This window comes from Leptomonas pyrrhocoris (assembly GCF_001293395.1).
Source record: "Leptomonas pyrrhocoris isolate H10 chromosome Unknown, whole genome shotgun sequence".
Lineage (NCBI taxonomy): Eukaryota > Euglenozoa > Kinetoplastea > Trypanosomatida > Trypanosomatidae > Leptomonas > Leptomonas pyrrhocoris.
The window spans coordinates 1,144,968-1,160,744 of NW_015438358.1; the positions used below are offsets into that span (position 1 = coordinate 1,144,968).

Below are 15,777 nucleotides of genomic sequence, written 5' to 3' on the forward strand. Positions count from 1 at the left end.
TCTTTTTGCCTAATGTGCTTCCTTTATTATTCTTCTTATTTTCCCTTTTCCCTCTTTGCTTTCGCGTTTGCGCAACCGTTAAAGGATAGCAACAACAAGGAGACCACTAGAGCGCGGTGCATGACCTGATCGTCGCATTCGTGCAAAGGAGGAGGACTAAGCAAATCTGTATAGAGGGGGGCCTTTTCCTTTTGAGGTTTCTCATATTAGTGTTCCTATTGCACATCCTGCGGCGGTGCTTTATCTGCGGCGCGAAGTCTGAGTGAGGCCTCTCTCTCCCTGCACATCTCTCGTTTCTCGTTCTTGTGAAGGTGTTCTCTCTTTCGTTGAACACGTTTCTCAATCTTCTCGCTCCTTTGCCCGCCAAACCTTCTAAAAACTTCTTGGCTTCTCTGCAAAGCACACGCTGGACTCGTGGCGACGCCATTGACGTCCCTAGCCGTACCCAAAGGTCTTTTTTCTTCTCTTTTTTTTTTAAAACTCTTCTGCGGTACAGGGAGGAAGAGATCGACTCACAACTGCGCCTCCTGCTGCGTCGCTGTGGTGCGGCGGTGAGGACATCAATTCCGCACACAAGTAGCTACCTGCCCGCAACGTAGGTGTACGGTTTTGGTTTCGTTGTTGCGCCTTTCGCGGCACCCGTAAATATATTTATGTTAACGTACGCCAAACACGCCTCTTTTTTCCACCTGCTCCGTGGCTGCGACATAATAATACTTCTTCCGTAACTCTACTCAGTGTATCTTTTTTTTTGTCTTTCCCTTTCTTTGTGCCACATCTTACTGCCCACGAAACGCCTGCTCTTCTAATCAACCTTTTCTTTTTTAGGGGACTTTCGCTGTTCAAGATTTTTCCCAATCAGCCTTTTTTGTTTCTCTTCTTCCTCCTTCTTTTATCGAGGTAGCGCTCCTTCTGATTTCAGGTCTCGATCACGTGCTTCTCGTTTCGCTGCGGCGCATTTATCGTATTTCTCACGGAATCTCTTCTTTCTCTCTCTTTGGTTTGTCTCCTTCAGCCGTGCAAATCAACATCACCAGCGCCAACTGTGAATTGTTGGCGCTTTCCACGCTGGACGCCGCCTGCTTTCTCTCTTTTCAATTCTACTGCTTCCTCTTCAGCGACCAATTTTTTTCTTCTGGATAGGCGAAGCATAGACAAGCTATCCCTTCTTTTTCGGGTTTCAAAAGATGGAGAATCGGCGTCGTGGCAGTGACGTGCTGGATGGGCCCTCTGCGGCGGCTCCGACCGGGTCTGCACGCCAAAGCCGCACCTCGCGCGACCCGCGAGACAGCCAAGCTAGCACCGGCACCAACGCCTCTGCCTCCAGTGCTGACAACCACACTCGCACGCAGTCGATTGCCTTTACCACCTCCGACCACGGTGTCGTCAGCGTAAACTTGACCGACCTGAGCAACGCCCTCGGAGTGCGCCGCGGTGATGTGGTATCGCAGCGGCTGATGTTTCAGGCTCGTTCGGCGCCGTCTTACCACATTGAGCGATCCTTGTTGACCAGCGCGCTTGGGTCTCCCAGCGTGCTCTGTGCCGATGCAGCGACGACCGCAACTATCTCCCCCTCAACAAACGCACCTTCTGCATCGAATGTATCGCGCGTGAACGATGCCTCGGCTGCCAATACGGACTCAAGTGCTAACGATGGTGCGGCCACGGTCCCCTCGCCGCCTGTCGCTCGTGCGGCGCACTATCAACGCCGGCTCAGCACCCTGCGCGGGACACAGTGGCTAGACAACGAAGTCAATGCGCAGCCAGCAGCGTCAGCGCAATCGCCAGGCCCGTTACCCGCGTCGTCCGCAGCGTCTGCAGGGCTCTCCCCACACGCCCGACCACGCCGGGGTACGCCGCCTCCACCTGGGGGTGCCAACGCGCTGCGCCGCGCACTGGCAGGCGACGGGTCGCCGTTCGCTGTCGTGGCAGGCAGCGTGCCTTCTCTTCTTCGTTACTCTGGTGGTAGTCTACTCTCCTGCGCCGGCTCGGTTCGTCCGGCGCTGTTTGCCGCAGCCAGCCGCCGTCCCAGCGGTAGGAGTAGCGGCGGCCGTGACGGCTGGCGGGAGGAAGATGTGGGGGACGGCGAGTCCCCTCTCGACGACGGTAACGATAACGAGAGGACAAGGCTTTTATCACCTTCGCCTCGCCGTGATGGGGTCGCGCGATCCTCTGACGTTCAGGAGAGAGACCGGCTTTCCGTACCACGTCGGCGGAGCTCCTCCTCGGCTGCTGCCTCTCGATCTAGCGGCCCGCCCACACCCACGCCTCCCACGCTTCAGATCGACGACATAGCGGCGGATTCTGCGGGGCCGGCTTCCGCCACGTCGCCCTCCCGGAGCGTTCATTTTTCTGAAAACGTGATCGAGTCCATCTCCATCGCGCGCAGCGAGGATGAGTACATGCGTCTTCTCGTTGTGTACAGCCGCCCCTGGTACGCCTACGTGTTTCTGACGGTGTTTGGTTGTTTATTCAGTCTTGCCGTCTTGAGCAACCTTTACCTCGAGCGGGGGCTGCCGCTTGTGCGCGATCGTGCCATATCTGTTCCTTTTATGTTTTTCCTCATCTCCGGATTCGGCACCGTCGGGATGCTGCTGCACCTCGTCGCCGTGTGGCGGCCGGACGGCGAGGAGGAGCAGGGCTTCTTCGCAGACCCGGATCAGTGGAGTCAGCTGCCTCCGCTGTGGACGTTGGGAGTTTTGTTTATTGGCGGGCTGACCTCCTCCCTCGTCTTCGGTTACGCGATGGTCTCAACAGTGGCCGTCGTCATGGTGATCGGGCTCGTGGGGCACTTCATTGCGGAGTGTTTGCACCGTGGCGATGATGAGGGCGGGGATTGCATTACTTCCTGGGACGCCGTCGGTGGCGTAGTGGCCGGCCTGGGTGCCCTGCTTGCCGCCGCGAGTGGAGCAATGGAACAGCTTTTGGACGACGGCAGTGACAAGAGTAGTGAAGCTCGCAGCTCTCTTCAAGTTGGCCTGTTGGTGCTCATGGGCTGGGGTGTGAGTGTGCTGGTGTCCGGAATTTGCTGGACCCTCTTCACGCGTCGACTGCGCGAGATCAGCCAGCGCGTGAGCCAGCAGTTTCTCCTGACGAGCTCGCTGGCTGTGTGGACAGCCGCCCTAGGCATTGCCGCCTACGTGATCAACGTTTTGCTGAGCTCCGACGCAGCGATGCAGACTGTTGATGTGATGAGCAGGCGACGTACCGGAGCCTCGTCGAGTGCATTCCAGACCCATTTGCCTGCGGAGCAGCGGCAGAACATGGCAGAGGTTCTCGTTCCATGTTACTCTCTGTTTCCCGACCTCGCCATTCTGTTGAGTGGCGGACTCTGCTTCCTGATGTGCTGGTACGCGTATCACATGGTGTCGTTCTACGTGGATCACATCGCTGGTGCGGCCTGCATGATCATCGGTGCTTCTCTTTCCACTGTTCCCCTCATCGTTTTGTTGGCTCTCCACACCTGGCCGGCGTCCAAACCTGAACTGTGGGCCGCCATGCTGGTATTGTCGCTGACAGGGACGCTTGCTCTTGTGCTAGGTGCCGGCATGGTGGTGTACGGCGGAGTGAGATATCGCCGCGAAGTCGAGATTCGCATTGTGGTGGACTAACGACTTCAGTACCGACACGAGAATATCTTCGCTTTCATCTTTCATGTTCTCTTTGATTTCAAAGCAGCCATATCAACAATAGACGTAGCTCTCTGCTTCCTCCTCTTTTTGGCTCAGGTGTGAGCTCATTACGCTTCTTCTTTGTGGTCTGGCATCGCCACAACGGGCGATACACACAAACACACACACACCGGTGCTACCGGCGAGAAAGGAAGAGTTCTGTAACGTAAAAGCAACGATTGCAAGCACTCGTTTTCTATATTCAACAACGACTATTTGCGTGCGTACTTGGTTCATTGAGCTCAATTATATACGCATTCTTTTATTGCTCGGAATGCGCGGTGTGTTTAAGCAACACCTGATTGCTTGCCTAACCTGCCACTTTCTGCTGCCAAAATAATTTGACCAAACGGACATTATATATTTTTATCTGTTCTTCAGGAGATGGAGCAAGATAAGTGTGCCGAAGCCGGCGGTGTTAAATTTGGGAATAGAGCCGAAGCGGCGTTGCGGAAAGGTTTTTATCGTCGCATGTTTTTGCTGCGTGAGTGGGCGTGTGCAGCGACGTTTCCTGTCCCTTTCGAATGCGTTGCATCGCTGAGGTGTTTTCTTCTACGCTGCTGTATATTCCATGACACATTACGTGCAGCTGACGACTGCCGCTTTCACTGTCTCGCACTCCTGCTCTATTTGTTTCCGTACACTGGTCAGAGGTCCTGGCTAACACACCGCCCCTGCGTTTGCATCGTCGCCGGGTGCCAAAACACACTACTCATACACGGGCTTTGTGTGATTCTCGTACGCGACGTCTGCTGCTCTGTCGTGTGTTGCGCAGACTGCAGGGCAGAAATACCGCTTCGTCTTTTTTTTCATTGTGTGCAGCAGCCAGGGGGGCGTTGGCAAACACGAACACACACACACACACACACAAGTAGAAAATACATAAAACCAGCGCAACAGCTAACGCTGCGATCTTTGCACAGTCAATCGCTGCGATTTAAGGCGGAGGTGGCGGATTTGACTTCGCTGAAAGCAGTGGTGTTTCAACAAAGATAAAAAAAGAAGTTAGAATAGTTGACGATAGATTAGATCCTATACATCAAGTTTCAACTCCGATTTGCGAGCAATGGAGGAGTCGATGGCTGTGCAGCTGCATGCTCTGCGGGAAGAGCAGCATCGGCTCGAGCAACTCCTGGGCCACACTGCGCTCGGCACCTCCTTCGAGGCCGCCAACATCCTTCACGGCCACGCGCAGGTTTCTGCGCAGCGACGGTGCGCGCAGGAGCTCAGCGTCCAAGGGACAGACACTGCAGATGTCAACAGTACGGTGATACCACCAAACGATCCTACTGCAACAGTAGCCAACAGCGCTGCGGCCCAAGTTTTAGGACGAGCTCAGTGGTCGTACCAGGATCGTTTAGCCGAGCTCGAATCGCTAAAGAAGAAGTACGAGGAGTACGCGCGCGCCTCCATGAGTCAGTACTTCAACTCCGTAGGCGATTACCAAGGATACAAGGAGCGGCGGGAGTCGAGGATGAAGCACGTGCAGCCCTTCGCCTTCGAGTCGCGTGAACTAATGAAGCCGCAGCGGATACGCGAGCAGCGCGCTGAGGACGACCGCCGCTCACGAGAAGCGGCGCTGGAGGAGCGACGTCGCAATCCTCTGAAGGCGAAGCCGGTGCCACCTTCCACTTTCATGAACAAGTATGCACTGATGGTGGAGGAGTGGTGTCAGCGCAAGGCGGCCATCGAGCTCATGTCGCGTGAGCGCGCCCGGTTGGCGAAGGAGGAGGCTGAGTACGTTCGGCTCTCTGCGCAGAGCTTGCGCAAGACACGCGAGGAGCTCATGGGCGTTGTGTACGGACCCGATGGGAAGCCGGTCACGAAGCGTGAGCAGCAGCGTCGTCGTGCGCAGAGTGCCGATGCGCGAAGTGGCTGTGCCGTGCACCACGTCCATGCAGTGCCGCTCGAGGTCAAAATGAAGTTGTGGCCTGCGCTCAGCGATCACGAGCGGGTGCGGAGGGAGCGCCTCAAATACAAAGCTGCGGTGCGGAAAGTGGAGGTCGATGAAGAGGTCCGTCAGGTCCTGCCGCTGCTCACCAGCCCCACACCTCGCCGATGCTACGACGCAGCGGCAGGTGTGAACGAGGCGCTGCTGCTGCTGGCTGCGGGTGGTGGCGTTGGTGTTGGTGGTGGGCCGTGCTACGGTATTGGGCAGGCGATTCATCCGGCCAACGCAGCCGCTACCACTGCGGCAGAAGTGCAAGGAGTCGTGCCTGCAGTTCCTCCTCCAACGGCAGCAACGACGGCGGGGACGGCTCCCTCCGCCTCTCCGCTCGGGCTGCCGCCGTCGTCAACGGCTGCAAATTCTGCTTCCCTGATGGCACCACCGCCGGCTGCGCCGGTCCCAGCGCCGGTGCCTCTTCCTCCTCCCGGCGTAAGCGTGCCGCTGCCTCCGCCGCAGCTACCCGCTGTGCCCGCCCCAACCCCCATACCAACGCCCGTACCACGGCTTCCGCCTGGCGCAGTGGCCCCGCTCTCCCTCGGACCCCACCAGTCCTTTTCGCTGCTCAGCAGCTCCAACGTCGTCGCGACCCCGCTGGGTCTCGGGGGAGGCGGTGCAGCATCTGCGGTGCCTGCAGTTCCACCCCCACAACAACCGCCGGCTACTGCTGCTACTGTTGGTGCTGGTGCGTGGTCGCCGTCCTCCGCATCACCGATGATTTCGATCGTTCCGTCTTCCCTCGCCTCGCCCGCGTTTCCGGTGCCGCAGGAGGCGATTGCAACGTTGCCGCCTCCCACCGCTGCGCCGCCGTCGCCATCCGCGTCGATGCGCACGCAGATCCATGAAAGTGCCACGTCGACAATGGCCATGTCGAAATCTCCGCCAGCCTCCACGGCCACCGCACCACCCAACTCCATTCCTCCTCTTCCTCCGCCATCGCTTCCCCCGTCGGGTGCTCCACTGGCTCTCCAAACTTCTGCCGTTGCCACCAGCAGCACCGTCGCTGCGAGTCCAGCTGCCGCCTCCGCGCCCGCCGGTGCTCCAGGTGCGATTCCGCCAGCAACGGCGACGGCGGCAGCTGCGACGCCGCCCCACAACGCGCAGGAGGGGAGAGAGGCCGTGTGGCGCCGCTTCAACCCGCAGCTGACCTTCAAGCCCCACGTGAAGCCCGGCGTGCCGAACTTCGAGGCCTTGTGGGCCAAGAACAAAGCGGAGCTGGCGGAGAAGAAGAAGGCACACCCCACTACCACGCCGAGGCCCTTCGACTTGACGCGGAGTGCAAAGGCGGAGAAGGTCGTGGGGCGCCGGCCCACACGCAGCGTTCGTAGCGTCGGGACGCCGGCACGCCAGCGGCCGACTTCTCGCGCTAAAAAAGCTCCCAGCACTGCCACCGCCACCTTATCTACGGATGCGGCCGGAGCTGCGGCGGCAACGAACACAGCCGCCCAGCGGGGTCCATCGCCGCCGTCGCACAACGCAACTCGACAGCCACGGCAGTCCCCCAGCAGCGCCGCGCGTGGGACGCGTGGGCACGCGCTCCGCACCGAGGCCATCTACTCCACCTACGTAAAGCAATCGAAGGATGAGGATAAGGTCGCGGAGGAGGACGAGCAATACTGGAAGGCCGTCGCGCATCGGCGGCGCGAGGTGCGCCAGCGTCTGGCAGGCTATATCACCGATCACCACCTCGAGCATGAGCTGACGATCAAGTCCAAGGTGCAGGCGCTGCGTGCGTCTATGAAGGAGAACGAGAAAGCCGCTGAGGAGCGACTGACGGAGATGAAGAGGCGGGTGGCGCAGATGCCGCCCGTGTTTGCGGAGCCGGTGCACCTGCACGAGGAGTCAAAGGCTCGTGCGGCGGTGGAGCAGAGCATCTTGAAATCCCTGCAGGATACCGGGCTTGACGGGGCTACCATCAAAACTATTTTGGCCGCTTCGGCAAGTGGCGCAGGAAGTACGGAGACAGGCGACGCCGCTGAAGCCACTGCTGGCAGTCCAGAAGAGGCCACAGCGGAGCAAGGCGCGAAGCCAACGACCGGCGATGGGGCAGACGCACCGCACAGCCCGGCTAGTGCCCAAGGAAAGAGTTCACAGAAAGTGTCCGGGAAGAGTTCGAGCACTAGCAGCAGTGACAGCAGCAGCAGCAGCAGCAGCAGCAGTGACAGCAGTAGTAGTGACAGCGACTCGAGCAGCTCAAGCTCTCCTAAGAGGCGTTCCAGCGTACCTCCGCGCAGTACCTCGCTTTCTGTGTCTTCTGCTGCTTCTGTGCCGGTGCCGAAGTCGGTGACGCCGAAGAGAGGCGCCGAGTACAGCGATGACAGCTTTGAGGATTCGTCGGACAGCGACTAGGGTGTGAGAAAGGGGAGAACACACACACACATACATACACACCCTGAAATTGCTTTTTGGACTTCGGTGACGGTATATGTGATGTATTTTTTTTTCTTTTTCTACTGCAACACAAACACACATAGATACGGCACGCGCGCACCACGTAATAGAAGGCACGTGACCGATAGATTACCCCCTCTTTTTTTTCTAGTACTTCTTAACTTCTGTTGAACGAATTCATGAAGGGTTTTCTCGACGTGGAACGGACTATTGCGTCTTACCTCTTCTCTTAAGCGAGAGTATCTCTGTAGAATTGATCTACAGTACATTCGCAAGGGTCGCAGAGGGAGTCGCAAGGGAGAGGAATCAGCGTTTTGCCTCCTCTCTCTCTCTCTCTCTCTCTCTCCAAGAACAGCGGCGCAAGGTGCACATTTGGCGAAGACCGCGTAGGTGATTGTTGTCCTCCCCTTTTTTTTGTTGCATGAAAGCGACGATTTGCCGAACGCACACGTTTCAAGCGTAAGATACTGTCGGCCACGTTTTTCTCGCTGGACGCCCAACTATTCCTCTCTCTGTTCCTTCCCTCCGAATCGTTCAAGAGCTCATCAAAAGAAGGACAGAAGATTCAACCGAGCACTGAGCTCTGTCTCTTTCTCTCTCTCTGTCTCTCCGTGGCGGTCATGTTTTGCGAGACATGCGATTAGAATGGGTAAAGCAGCAGCTGCGGCGACGCGGTACCGCGGCCGCATCTCGAGTCACCTCTCACGGTCGTAAAGTCCCCACTGCATCTCACACGTGCGGCGCCTACGTTATCGCGGAGACAATGGAGCCGCTTGGGTGCTCGTGTGTGCTGGTCACGCAGCGTGACATGCGCGAGGCGAAATCTTCTTTTAATGAGAATACAAGTACGGAAAAAGCGACAAAAGCACCGCAGCAGTCGTCACCTTCACACACGCGTCACCGCGTCACACTGACTGGCATTACCCCCGGCACCGTCTTACGCACGCGCGCCTCCGTGGCAGCGTGGGTGCGCACCGCACACCAACTTCCTTCGCCGGAGCAGTACACGATAGTGATGCGCGATGGCCAACGCGTGCCCGCAGCAGCCAGCTTTGGTCACTCTGTGTCGCTACCTGTGTTACCTTGTCGACGTGCCAGTGCTCTGACGTGTGCGCAGTGCCCGTGGATGGCGCTGCAGGAGCGACAGCAGTCCAAAAGCGCAAAGCAGCGAGCGTGGCGGACGTCGCTGACGGGTGCGGTGCGGAACTGCTGGTCGGCTGCCCTGTCCAGTGCCACCGAGGAGCCTGCGAAGGAGGGCGACGACCGTAAAGATGGCAGGACTCCGCACGTCTCACCGCACATCTACACCCAAATGATGAGCTGCATTTCTTTCTTGGCGCCGTTGGCAACTCCAGTACCGTCGAATCGTCTTCAAGCCCTGCAGCTTCAGTTCTGCCGACGGCTGCAACAGGGAGGTACCGGCACCGCGATAGCCGCGGCCACTGAGCTGTCTCGACGCGACATCCATCTCTGTACGATTCACGATCGCGCTGTGATTCATCTACTCCGCGAAGGAGCGATAACAAGTAACGAAAGTGGCTCCGCTGCGATGGACGGTGCTGCTGATCGTCGAAGCGATTGCCTGCTGGAGACGCTCGAGCAGAAGCGGCTTGTTTCATTTCTTCAGCGCTGGGCAGCGAAACTGCCCACATCGATGCAAGACCGACTGCACGGCGTTTTTATTTCCCAGCCAAACACCACCACAACTCTTTCAGCGGCAACAGCGTCCTCATCGCTGCATGTGGTGTTGGTGGTAGAGCGCGATTTGAGTGTGCTGGGCATGCAGAGCCCGTTGTGTGGTTCCGCCCATCCTGCCGATCTCCTCTCCGCGGAGGAGCAGCAGCTGGTGGGTGTCGTCACTTCGGCAGCACCGCTTTTGGCTGACGTCGAAGTCCTCGTTTGCATCCTAGGAGAAAGTTCACTTGTGCACTCACCGACAGGGGCACCAGAAGCGTGTGTGCATGTGCTGTATCCCACGTTGAATCGCGCCGGTTCCATCGAGCAGCTGCAACACGGCAACTGCGGGGGATCATCGACTGTTAAGGAGCCCGACTCGTGCACCAAGATCACGCAGTTGCGGGACGCCTCGTCGGCGCTCCACGTTCGATGCTGGTGCGAGCCGCTCGAGAAAGAGTTGCAGGCACGTCTCTCGCCATACCACGCCGCCTTTTCTGCCGTGCCACATACCTGGCTGACGCTCGGGGATGGAAAAGAGGCGGAGAACCCCGCACGTGCGCAGCCGCCGCCGTTGCGTCATTCACCCAACGCACTTCCGTGGGTGCCCACTTTCTGGCGCCACCCAGCCGCCCTGGATATGTGCTGCTCAGCGTTGATGTCGCTGCTTCTGGAAGAGATGGAGGACAGGGTGTGCTTGAGTCCCACCGCGACCAAAGATTCTCTGCGCACACCGAAGGTAATTGAGGTGCAGACGCCGCTCAGCATCGAAATACGTCCGGTGCACAGCTCTTTAACAGCAGGTGCGAGTGCGGAGGATATTGGCGCGTTTGCCGGTCAACGGATCCTTGATGCAGCTCTTCAGTCCTTGTCTTGCGAAGCGACTGTATTTTCAAGTTTAACGGAGCCACGCCGGGCAAGTGAAAACATGCAGGAGAATCATGCGCTTCGCACCGTTCCGCAACACGTGCTCGTCTCGGTAAGCGACAGCAGCAGTGACGCAACGGGAACGGCTGACGTGGAGGCGGCTTTGACGGCATCTCTCACGATGCCAGTGCGTTTGTGCCTCTACTCGTGCACCGCCAACATGAAGACGGAGAAGCTGAGTGCGCGTGTCGCATCGATTGTGCAGATGGCAGTCTCTTGTCGCACGGTGGTTCGAGTACGTGCAGGTATAATTGACGTCGATCCGCTCTCTTCGTCGTACGTCGCCTTTGCGCAGGTGGATTTGACGTTGGGTACAATTCAGCGGTGAGAGTCTTTGATCGTCTTGATGCGCGTTTAAAGGAAAAGAAACGGAACACTAGTGTGTTTTTCACTGATACGCATGCTTAGCTCTGCGAAGTGCCCAACTGGAAAAGACATCTTCTTTCTCTTTCCTTTTTAAAGGAATTACATGCGTCTGTGCCCGGCTTTCTTCACACATTCATTATAACGATGCAGATCGATTTCAATTCCTCTCCATATCAAAAAGCTGTAAGTGACGCTACAACGCACGCGCACGCCGGGAAGGCTCACTGGCGGGAGTGCAGAGACGATGAGGTGCAGGTTGTGGAGGAGATGGAAAGATGAAGAGCGCTTCCTGTGGATCCACCTCGGGGAGCTTGCGGCTCCTCCTGTTGCTTTTCACGGATTTTTTCCTCATATATGCACTTTAAACGTTCAACGGGAAATCCCCTCCCTCCCCCCCCTCTTCGAAGAGATGGTCGAATACTAAGAAGTGATAACCCGTGATCATGTACTTTTGTCTAACTCGCGCCTTCTTTCTCCTTTTTGTTTTCTCCTGCATCGACAGCACCTCTTCAAAGCTATATAAACAGTGCCGCTGTCTCCTTTTTTTCTTTTACCCGACACCTTTATTATAAAACTTCTGTTTTATTACGACTTAGCACATTTGGAACGCAAAGCAATGCTCCGTTATTCTCAGCGTTTCCTACACACCCCCTCCATCCGCTTTACGCACGCGATTGCGAAGAATGGAGGGAAGCCATACGCTGCCGCTGCCGCCATAGTCAGCAGCGCTGCTGCGAACGTGCTTGAGTATTACGACGAGCTGCCAAAGCACCTGCGCCCGCACGTTTTCGGGGAGGTGGAGATGGAGACCATCGAGATGGGCGGTGCTCCTCCGTACGTGCCGAAACACCTGCAAAAAAAGAAGAAGTAGGGAGTAGCGTGCTAGCGCTCTCTTCTTGCTGCTGCCACGTTTCTTCGTCTCTTTCTTCTTCGAGGGATTTCCTGTGTGTTCGCCGACGAGTCCGTGAGGGGGGGCGACAGATGGATCAACTCCTTAGCAGAGCACTGCATCTCCAGTCGTGCGCCTTGCTCGACTCTTGCAATTCTCTGCGTACGTACACGTTTGAAGAAAAGAAAGAAAAGTGGGTTCAACTGGTTCTTCTTTGCTGTCGGGTTTTTGCCTTGTCCATCTCTATCAGTGCATTCTGTTTCTCCTCATTTTCCTTTTTTCCCTGTTGAGCAAGACGAAACCAAAACATTCCGTTAAGCAAGTATATATATATATATATATTCACAAACGATTTTTCTTTTAGCATCATTGCGTTTTTACTGTTATTTCTCGGCAGTCGACTTTTGTAGTTTCCTTCTTTGTTTTGGTTGTGCATGTCGGTTTTTGTCTTGTGTGTGTCTCGTAGCGCTACGAATTCCTTTCTTCTGTGTTTTTTTTTTCTGTGGAAGGTAGCTACACATCTCCCTCAGAAAGAGAGAGACAGCGTTTTCCTAGAAGAAGAAGAAAGGAGATTCTTACTGCCCGAGTGGGTGTAACATGCACGAGGCAGCTCTCGTGGCCACGTTTCCGTGGTCTTGTCTTCCTTCGCCGCGAGATCGCTGCGTTGTTTGTCAACGAAGTACATCGCACGGCACAGACGTTGGCGTTTCTTCTTTTTAGTGACCTCAAAAGGCATTTCTGGACAACGTGCCCTTCCATTTGTTCATGAAAATCGCTTCGCCACTCGAGCGGCGCTCTGTTCCGTCGCATCTGACTCGCTTTTCAAATTCAGCAAGTCCCACTCATTTCTTTCTTTCATATCTGTCCCTTCGTGCTGCTGTATCTTTCTTGATGCACCTCACAGCTTTCCGCATCACACGCGCAAACAGCGGAGTATTTTTCTTCCTCCCCCTCTTCTCACTCTGTGTTTGTATATGTGTGCTTCACACCGGAGAGCGACCAGAGAAACAACAACCACATAAGCAGGCAAAGGATAACAGAGTGGTGTAAGACGCGTCTGCCCGATGAGCACCCCCCGTCGCCCCGCCTCCAGTCCTGGAGGACTCAGCAGCAATGCCCTGTCCTCCAGTCGCAAAAGTGGCTCCAGCGCTGCGACGCCGTCCTCAGCTACGAAACGGGTAGGTGGCGGTCGCACCGAAGAAGGCAGCGGCCTCATCGTCACTCGCGGACTGCAGGAGATTCTCGAGAAGGACCGTAGGACTCGCAAGCCAGAGGAGCCGAGCTCGAGGAGTAAAGGACCCAAGAGTAGCAAGGCACATCGTCGTGGCGGCGGGCAGGCACCCAACTTCGTCATTTGCTACCTGTGTGGACGCCAGTTTGGCACGGCCAGCATTGACATCCACCGCCCGCAGTGCTATCTCAAGAAGATGATCGAGTGGGAGCGTGGTGACCCCACCGTCCGCGGACCAAAACCGCTGTCGCCGGAGGAGCATGAGAAGATGATGAAGACGCGCGTCGCCAGCGCAGCAGCGGCGGCGGGCACCACTGGCGGGCACCCCGGTGCGTCGAGGTTGTCGGGCAAGGCAAATAGCCGTGTCACAAACGAGATCGAACTCTACAATCAAGTTCAAATGGACGCCTACAACGAGACGGCACTGGCGCCGTGCCCGAACTGCGGCCGCACGTTCCTGCCGGACCGCCTGCAGGTGCATCTGCACAGCTGCAAGCCCGGAAATACCGCCCGTCCCGTTCGGCGTGCGTCGACCGGCGCGGGCAGCAACACCGCCGACACACCCGCGACCGTCACTCCAATGAACGAGGCGGCCACTTCTGTATCCCCGACAGCAGCAGCAGCAGCGGCATCGAAGACGCCGGATCACCCGGTCCGCGTCGCGCGCGCCAACGGTGCTCCCACCAGCGCCGGTCCGGACAGCGTACCGCCACGCACCGGCAGCGGCGGCGACGCGGTCATTCACGCACGTGGCAGCTACGTGGTTCCTGAGGACGTCGACGCGGACAGCGCACCGCCGAAGGCGCCGTCGACAACGACGCCGAAGCGAGTGCAGAGTGTACCAAACAGTAACAACAGTGTTGCGCCGCGGCGTGCTGCCAGCGAGGATGCGGCGGAGGAGGCGGAGCCGCGTGACGTAGCGGTGGTGGAAGACGTGGACGTAGAAGAGGTGAAGCCGCCGTCGCCACGCGCCGACACGGAGCGCTGTCTGTCCTCCGTCGCGATTCTGCGCGGTGACCCTGAAATGAGCGGATCCTCGGCGCCGAATCGGCCTGCGTCGATGGAGCCGAGCACGGTGTCAGCGTTGGGCACCACTGTGTCGGAGGAGCAGCACACCGACAACGTCAGCAGCAACAATATCAGCGTGACGTACTCGCTGTCGCAGAGCCGAGGTCGCGAGCATGCGGCGGGCAGTCGGCCACGAAAGCAAGGGTCGGCCAGTGCGTCGCGCACCCGACCGATGCCGGAGCTGGTGAGCGAACGGTGCGAGGAAGTGGAGGTGGACATGCATTCAGATGAGGACGAGCTGGAGAGTGCGCCGGTGGTGGGCTCGCACAGACCCATGGGCAACGTGGTGGAGTGTACTGCGGAGCCTGTAGACAACGCGCAGAACAGCATCAACGAAGAGGATCAGAAATGGACCCCCAAGAAGATCCCCCTCAATAATATTTCGCGCTTTAGGAATGTGGAGTCGCGGCTGAAGCAGCAGCTGGTGTCGGAGCAGTCGACGCTCGTGCCGTGCAAGTATTGCGGGCGCACCTTTGTGCCGGAGCGGATTCAGAAACACGAGGGGTGCTGCGTGGAGCGTAATAAACCGCCGTCGAGCAGGGGTGCGCTGACGAAGAACCGGCGTGCTTCTGCCCCAGCATCAACGACGACGAAGCACGCTAAGTCCGCACCCGGCTCGACTTCCACGGTCGCAACTGCAGCGACCCGTGCCGCGGCGTCGCCTCAGCCATCCAAGGCGCCAACTCCACCTGTTCTGCCGGATCAGACGAACGGCACTTCGTCCTCCGCACCTGACAAGGCGAAGTTCTGCGGTGGCTGTGGTGCGAGGGTTTCCTCCGACGCGCAAAAGTTCTGCACTGAGTGTGGATTCAAGCTGTAAGGAAAACAATCAAACTTTTGTGTTCCCTTTTTTTTTTCTCTGCTTGTCTCACGTCGTGGAGCACCTTCTACTATCTCCTATACGGGTCTATGCAAACACATCTCTTGGCGAGCTGTTGTTGCCTGTTTTCTTCGCATTTTGTTGCTGGCCCGTGAGATGCCTTTTGCGGGCTTCCGCCTCCGCATTTCCCTTCGTCCTCACTTGCGGTGGCGCTGCGGTGATGAAACGGAACTCCTCATCTTTCTTGTTTTTTTTTTATCCGCCGCTTTCGGTCTTCTTTTTCTCTATTCTTCAGCTTAAGGTTATTGACCGTTCCGTGTGTATGCTGCCTGGCGCAAGCAAACCTTTTCTTCTTATTCTCTCCTTTGACGCTGACGATCTTCACTTTCGGCCCTTGAAAGCGTTGCCATCCATCATTGCTTTGTACCATCTTCATGTTGAGAGTGTGTCGGGTTACTTCGCTGCTGTTTCTTTCTTTCCTTTTCTCTCTTGTACTGTTTTTCCTTTCCTTTTCTTTCCTCTACTTTTCTTTTCGATGTTTATATATATATACATATATATATATATATACATGTATGCAGCGTTTACTGGTCAAATGAGTGAGGTGTGTGTGTGTGTGGGGTGTGGTGTGGTGTGGGTGTTTTTTTTCTCTTCTTATTTCTTTCTCATTACGTCTCCTGCCGTGGCTATCGTGAGCCACTCCTTCTCTCGCGTCGAGAAGGAAAGTCTTTTTGTTCTCTCCGTTCTTTGGGTTTCTGAAGGGTCTGCACCTGTGTTGCGGCGACAGCTATTTCA

At 56.9% G+C, this 15,777-nt stretch overlaps 5 protein-coding genes across 8 annotated transcripts; all 5 read left to right on the forward strand.

The window, feature by feature from the left end:
* Positions 1–398: 398 nt before the first annotated feature.
* On the forward strand, positions 399–3,611 carry ABB37_01419 (hypothetical protein; the record flags this gene model as incomplete). Its single annotated transcript, XM_015797902.1, has 1 exon — positions 399–3,611. The coding sequence occupies exon 1, from the start codon at positions 1,188–1,190 to the stop codon at positions 3,609–3,611; it is 2,424 nt and encodes an 807-aa protein (XP_015663422.1). The 5' UTR covers positions 399–1,187.
* Positions 3,612–4,320: 709 nt separating this feature from the next.
* Positions 4,321–7,965, forward strand: ABB37_01420 (hypothetical protein; the record flags this gene model as incomplete). The annotated part of the gene is made up of 1 exon (XM_015797903.1): positions 4,321–7,965. The coding sequence occupies exon 1, from the start codon at positions 4,738–4,740 to the stop codon at positions 7,963–7,965; it is 3,228 nt and encodes a 1,075-aa protein (XP_015663423.1). The 5' UTR covers positions 4,321–4,737.
* A 404-nt stretch (positions 7,966–8,369) lies between these two features.
* On the forward strand, positions 8,370–10,936 carry ABB37_01421 (hypothetical protein; the record flags this gene model as incomplete). Of its 3 annotated transcripts, none has more annotated exons than XM_015797904.1 (1): positions 8,370–10,936. In XM_015797904.1, exon 1 carries the CDS (start codon positions 8,771–8,773, stop codon positions 10,934–10,936), a length of 2,166 nt encoding a protein of 721 aa, XP_015663424.1. In that variant the 5' UTR covers positions 8,370–8,770. The 3 variants fall into 3 exon arrangements, with proteins under 3 accessions (XP_015663424.1, XP_015663425.1, XP_015663426.1); XM_015797905.1 differs by having other exon boundaries at positions 8,545–10,936; XM_015797906.1 differs by having other exon boundaries at positions 8,558–10,936.
* Positions 10,937–11,474: 538 nt separating this feature from the next.
* On the forward strand, positions 11,475–11,845 carry ABB37_01422 (hypothetical protein; the record flags this gene model as incomplete). 2 transcript variants are annotated; one of them, XM_015797907.1, is made up of 1 exon in its annotated part: positions 11,475–11,845. In XM_015797907.1, exon 1 carries the CDS (start codon positions 11,591–11,593, stop codon positions 11,843–11,845), a length of 255 nt encoding a protein of 84 aa, XP_015663427.1. In that variant the 5' UTR covers positions 11,475–11,590. The 2 variants fall into 2 exon arrangements, with proteins under 2 accessions (XP_015663427.1, XP_015663428.1); XM_015797908.1 differs by having other exon boundaries at positions 11,488–11,845.
* A 920-nt stretch (positions 11,846–12,765) lies between these two features.
* Positions 12,766–14,982, forward strand: ABB37_01423 (hypothetical protein; the record flags this gene model as incomplete). Its single annotated transcript, XM_015797909.1, has 1 exon — positions 12,766–14,982. The coding sequence occupies exon 1, from the start codon at positions 12,928–12,930 to the stop codon at positions 14,980–14,982; it is 2,055 nt and encodes a 684-aa protein (XP_015663429.1). The 5' UTR covers positions 12,766–12,927.
* Positions 14,983–15,777: the final 795 nt, after the last annotated feature.